The sequence below is a fragment of the Canis aureus genome, chromosome 26 (genome assembly GCF_053574225.1).
Source record: "Canis aureus isolate CA01 chromosome 26, VMU_Caureus_v.1.0, whole genome shotgun sequence".
NCBI lineage: Eukaryota > Metazoa > Chordata > Mammalia > Carnivora > Canidae > Canis > Canis aureus.
In genome coordinates this window covers 29,118,012-29,124,308 of record NC_135636.1, presented here as the reverse complement: position 1 = coordinate 29,124,308, position 6,297 = coordinate 29,118,012, and the positions used below count along the sequence as shown (strand labels likewise).

Sequence of the window (6,297 nt, the reverse complement as noted above, 5' to 3'; positions counted from 1 at the left end):
ACGGATTTTTTTTTAAAGGTTTTATTTATTTATTCATGAGGGACACACACAGAGAGAGAGAGAGAGAGAGAGAGAGGCAGAGACACTGGCAGAGGGAGAAACAGGCTCCATGCAGGAAGCCCGACGTGGGACTCGGTCCCGGGTCCCCAGGATCACGACCTGGGCTGAAGGTGGCGCTAAACCACTGAGCCACCCAGGCTGCCCCAAGGAACGGATTATTTAAACCCTTATAAGGGTAAAGAAACAGGTCTGTCAGTAAATTTACTAGTATTGACCAGGAAATTCCATGTTGACTGGTTGGTTCAAGGCTACATTCCTGGGGAGGGTGCTCGATTCAACACAGATATTCTAACTCCAATTTTTCTTTCCACTGTAAAGAAAAATTTTCTCAATTGGGAAAGGATTTGGCGCTCCTTTCAGGAGTGTCTGGATTTTAAGAGGATCGGACAGTCACTTTACAGTGAGAAAACTGGGCCGACATCATCTTAATCAAAGGATCAAGGTTAGTATTACTAGTAATGGAATATGAACGTTTATACAGGCAGGCTTTGGAGTCACAGTCCAGAATTCCAGTTTGCAGTCTTGCTACTGAATAGCCTCAAATTAATCACTCGGAGTCTTCATTTTATTATCTATAAAATAGAAATAAGGGATGCCTGGGTGGCTTAGTGGTTGGGCGGCTGCCTTCAGCTCAGGTCATGATCCCGGGATCAAATCCCACATCAGGCTTCTGCGGGGAGCCTGCTTTTCCCTCTGCCTACCTCTCTCTCTCTCTGTCTCTCATGAATAAATAAATCTTAAAAATAAAATAAAAATAGAAATAATCATCCTAGAGAGTGGCCAGGAAGACTAAACAGTTACATGTGGCATATCTAACAATGTTTGGGAAATGGTAATAAATGATGACAGTTGGCCTGGGGACTAAGTGAATATAGGTGTAGTGCTGGTTTCTAGGATAGGGAAGACAGACGAACAGGTCTGAATTAGAAATGAGGAAGAAGTATGAATGTTTTCAGTGATTGGTACGTATAACTGCAAATTCTCAAGGTCCTGCCCTGTGGGGTGCTTTGACAAAACCCTCTTGCCCACAGCAGCTTTGCTTAATGGGAATCTAAACAATGGACGAACATTGTCCTTCTGAGGTCTCCACTGAAGACCCTCCTCTCCTTGCCAACCATCAAGATTCCCTGGAATCCTCTCCAAAAATGTCCTAACCATAAAGGAGCCCTACACACACATAGGAATTGGTAACTGAAATGGGCTGGAGCTGACAGCAATTTCTGTTCTACAGTTACATAATAGGAAACATTTAAAGTCCAGCGAACAGGGGCAGCCCCGGTGGTGCAGCGGATTGGCGCCGCCTGCAGCCCAGGGCGTGATCCTGGAGATCCTGGATCGAGTCCCATATCGGGCTCTCTGCATGGAGCCTGCTTCTCCCTCTGCCTGTGTCTGTCTCTATGAATAAATAAATAAAATCTTAAAAAAAAAAAAAAAAAAAAAAGTCCAGCGAACAGCAGTCAGCCACAGCTGAGTCTTGTTTGAGGTTTTTATTACAGTTTGGGGCCAGAAAGCCAGATGATAAGTACTATTTCCCATGGAAGATTCTCTCATGCTGGGAGGGACTGACTGGTCTTGACTGGTCTCCCCCCCACCCCCACCCCTTTTTTTAGCCACACTGAAACTAGATCTTTCTAGCTGCTCATATAAAGCATTAAATAGGACAGGGTCTACTTCTCAGGATCTGGGAGGGATCTGCAGTTTATGTCCTCTAGTCACTGTTAATTCAGCATTAAAAAAAAAAAAATCCCAATCCCCTTAGCCTTTTACCACTGGTTCGTTCTATTTTAAATATGAGAGCATGATCACCTGGTTTCCTAGTAAGAAAAAGGTCTACTGAAGCTAGTGAGCAGGATGGCTTTTTGAGGTCAGTCTTGGTAGTAAGCTGGTGGTTCTCTATTCAGCACCTGTGCTGGAGTCCTGTTTTAGAGTACCTTTTGTTGTCTTAGAAAAGCAGATGTCTTCATTTTGGTTCTCTTCAATATAGGTGATAAATCCAGTCTCATCTCAGTGGGTCTTTCTAGTTTGTTTTTGTTTTTTTACCTACTCCACAGTATAGACAGGTTATAACCTGCCCACTTAGAAAAGCAGAGAGGCAGAAATCTATGAGACTTAATCATACAGAAAGAAGGTTTCACTGCAGGTAGGGAAAACCTCCTTATTCAAAACTAACAGAACAGTGTGCAAATAAAGGACCAAAAAAGTTTAATTATAAACACATCTTACATCTTTTAAGGAAATGCAAGTGAGGCAGCCCCGTGAAGGACCTTTATAAGAGCACTTGACTCCCTGTGATAATTGTAGAGTTACCTGAGTATTTGAAATTACAGTTCAAGAAAACAAAGGAACTCCAATACAGTAATATACAATCCAGTGCTGCCATTCCGTTTTTAGTAAATGAAAGCATAGCATATATACAAATAGTTTCGTAAATAACTTTAAAAGAAAAACAAAAAATAAGGGGGGGCTGGAGATACCAACAATATTAAGTAGAAGTAATTACCCTAAGGGAGTTCAGATGGAGTTACATCCAAAACAAGGAAGGATATAGAAATAGAGAAGTCTAAAGTCCATGAGTTATCCCTGATACCGTTTTAGATTATTAACAAGATATATAAAAAGTGGCAGAGTGGGCTTGACTAAAATAGTTCATTTAGGATGAGATCTTTGTGGGCAAGTGAGCCATTTTTTCACTTAAATTTCTGATGCATTGACATTAGTATGTCAATCTCTTGATGAAACATTAACACCTGAATTTTAAATAGAGTTATTGTAAGTCTTATGAAATAACATTCTTCTGCACTCTGATATAAGATCAAAAGACAGAGCAGAAATTTATTATTATGAGCTGCTGGATCAGTTTTATTTTTATTTATTTATTTATTTTGATCAGTTTTAAACCACTCTATCTGATGAAACGAGTGAGGTCCTTCCCTCCTGACCCAGGCTGTGAATGCTGCCTTCCCCAGTCTCCCAAAAGAGCAGAAGAATAAGGCAATTGCTCATTTTACTTTGTTTTTATTTCAACATAACATGCAGTAAAAAAAAAAAAAATTAACAGGATTTATTAGCATTTACAATGCTTACAAAGAAAAAGGACTCTAAAAGCAATTTAGTTCAGATTTAAGAAATCGCTCTAATTGAACACTTACAATAAATCTATTTCCAAATGTTCAGTTTGGACCAAATTTTAAAATAGCATTTGGTAGATATTTATGTCTGCTGTCTATTTGTAGTATTTTTATATAACCTCTGATTCTTGGGATATCCAGCCCCCATTTTCCTAACACAGCAGGGAAGACATATACATGTGGCCACTTAAATTAAAGGAAGAAATGGAATAGGGAGATCCCAGGCTGCAAAAATATATACAAGCATTTACCATTTCCAGAACTAAACGTTTCTTCCATAAAAATATTAAATAGCCAAACCCTATAGAACTAGGGCCAGGGCTACATCAAATATAACTATTCTGTATTTTAAAAATATAGGGCAGAAAGCCTTTTGGGTGATATTTATACATTTTCACACAATATTTCTAGGTCCCTAAATGAATCATCAAGCATTATGTAGAACAAAAAAAGTCTACTTTCTTACATTATTTAATTTCATCTCATAGATCTCTAGTAAATATTGTAGATAACTACATTTTGTAATGAGAATTCACCTCAATAGTAAGTCTTTAGAGAAGGCTTAATCTCCACAGCCATATATTACCAAAGTTCAGATTTATATAATGAATGGATAGTTGGCAGACATTCGCTCTGTAAGACAAAGCAATAGCATTTTCCCCCTACCAACAAAAAGGCAGAGTCCCTACTTTGGAAACAACTAGGGCTTTTGGAGACCACACATTTCCTGGAGTATATGGAATAAAAAACTAAAGATAGGGTTGGGGAGAACCTAATCTCCTCCCTTTACACTGGCAATTTCTAAATGAGGCAACCCTTTCAATCACTTTAAATCTGCTTTATGATGGCAGTGTTTTAGAGCACAGATACACAAGTTTTAAAATGTTTTTGTTGTTGTTCCAGTATGTAAGAATACTTAGGGACAAAGGAAAACCATTTTCTTTCTCTGTGGGACAGGGGTTTGCTACTCTCTTATTTTTGGCTCAGTGCTACTTGTTAAGGTTATGCTACAGAAACCTGCCAAAGTCCTTTTTCATGAGTTATGAGGCTTTCCTCAGGCTTCAGCTGTGATAGGCACTCAGCTGGCTGAGGCTTCATCCCACTGTCCATAAAGTCAAACCTTTGACAGCAGCCACCCAGACAGAATCTAAGCTAGGCCAAGTTAAAAGAATTAACTATAGAGATGTTCAAAAGTGCACTAATCAGATACTAATGGAGCAGTATGAAATTAAATAGTCATGGGAAAAACTTGTTAAAATTTTTAGAGTGAAGAGAATATCCAATTCAGGACAATGTAAAGAATGGAAAAGACTACTCTAAGGTGTCAGAGAAATAAGTTTGAAGACTTTTAATTCATACAGAGAATACATTTTTGTGGTTACTAGGCATGTATTTCTAGTAAATGTATTACTCCCTTCTTTTTAGCCAGTACCACAGCTCTCCCTCCCTAATGAAAATGTAACTTAGAGGATGTTTCACTGACTTCTCTCTTTGGACTGGGAAGTACTCTAGTTAGAACTTGAACTCTTAGCAATAATAAAATATAACTGAAGTTTCTGGATTATGATAAAATTATAGATGCAATTTATATATAGGAACATACAAAAATGGTCAATGATGGCCTTTGATGAATTTAGCTAAATTAATTCCAATTCTAGATTAACTTTTATAAAACCACTGTGAAGGAAGCACAGGGTTAATATTATTTAAGCTTAGTATTTGCAAAGTAATTAAAACAATCAAACTTCCAAATGAAGAGAGTTAACAGTCATTTGCAGGCTGGGACCAACTTCTCCCTGAATTCAAAGTTAACAAAACTACTTTGTAGAGAGATTTAAGAGTCTTGCATCACTTTCCAAGGAAAATGATGCATGGATTCATGCTCCAGAAAGGAAAATCAACAGTCAGGCCAGGCTGATATGAGAGGGAGAGCACAAACCAGAAGTCTGCTCACATCTCCAAAAGCTGGACTAAGTTTGCACTTTTAACAAATACCTCTTATCAAGAGGCTTAAGATCTTACAGATTCGTTTTCCAAGGGACTTCCCTGCATATCTGCAGAAATCTCTAAAAGAAAAAAATCTATTCCCAAGTGAGATTTTTGACACACATACAAAATTGTTGTTAAGGTAACAATCTAGTAGAATAAGACAAGGCAGATTTCATTGCTGTGTTAAATCTCATGTTAAGTAAGGTTTGACTAATCATTTGCAGATCTGATTTCTGGAAACACTGAGTAGAAATCCAGAATCACTGGGGAGATAAATCTCAATGATAACATTAATTTACTTACACTCAAATAACTCTCTAAACAGTCACAGCCCAATTTTACAACAGGATGTGCAACAAGCAGAGAAGGAAAAGGACAAACATTGCAAATAAATTCTTGTCCTTTGGTGGCACAAGTTCTTGGAAGTTACTCTTGTCCAAATCCTTCTGTTTCTTCAATGGCAAATAAAAGCTTTTCCTTCAGCTGCTCATAGCTCTTGTAGGGTGGCAGGTCCAGGCGATTAAAACTAAAAGTAAGAATTGTTAGCTTGAGAAAAGGAAATATATAAAGAATCATATGAGCAGTGTAGTATATAACAACACTGGTTTTAAAGTCAGGCAAAATTGAATTCAAATCCCAGCTCTGTCACTGGGCCTTTGAACAAGTGTTTTTACCTTTCTCAATTCTCAATTTTGCTTTCTTCTTTGGTAACATGGGAATAACAGTATTTACTTTCCAGGGTAGAGTGAAGAACCAACAGGTGTATATACAACACAGGGCCAAGAGTTAGTCCTCTCATACTCTACTATTCACCCTAATCTAGATTAGTGGTCAGCAAATTTTTTCGGTGAAGGGCTAGATAGTAAGTATCCTACACTTTGTGGGCCACAGGTCTCTTATCAAAAGTTTTTTAAGTACAGATCTTCCTTGACTTATGATAGGGTACCATGTGGATAAACCTAAGATAAGTTGAAAATACCATTAAGCATTTTAATACATCTACCCTGCCAAATATAGCTTAGCTTAGTCTTCCTTAAATGTGTTAAGAACACCCTCATTAGCTTACACTTGGGCAAAATCATTGAACACAATACCTTTTATAATAAATTATTGAATATCT

General features: G+C 37.9%; 1 protein-coding gene and 1 long non-coding RNA gene across 9 annotated transcripts in view; one reads left to right on the top strand and one right to left on the bottom strand.

Annotated features, from left to right (window-relative positions):
* The window catches only part of LOC144298226 (uncharacterized), a 35,810-nt gene that overhangs the window by 1,082 nt on the left and 28,431 nt on the right, over nt 1-6,297 (top strand). For 2 of the 3 annotated variants that reach the window (XR_013365168.1, XR_013365169.1), the window contains exon 2: nt 379-502. This is a non-coding gene — a long non-coding RNA (uncharacterized LOC144298226). Of the gene's footprint in view, nt 1-378; nt 503-1,091; nt 5,139-6,297 lie in introns of those variants that run through there. The other variant, XR_013365170.1, reaches the window with a different exon arrangement.
* ITCH (itchy E3 ubiquitin protein ligase) overlaps nt 2,246-6,297 on the bottom strand; it is a 152,787-nt gene continuing 148,735 nt past the window's right edge. For 5 of the 6 annotated variants that reach the window (XM_077872794.1, XM_077872795.1, XM_077872792.1 and 2 more), the window contains one exon: nt 2,246-5,703. In XM_077872794.1, the coding sequence (XP_077728920.1) occupies nt 5,604-5,703 (100 nt within the window). In that variant the 3' untranslated portion in view covers nt 2,246-5,603. Of the gene's footprint in view, nt 5,724-6,297 lie in introns of all 6 variants that reach the window. The other variant, XM_077872797.1, reaches the window with a different exon arrangement.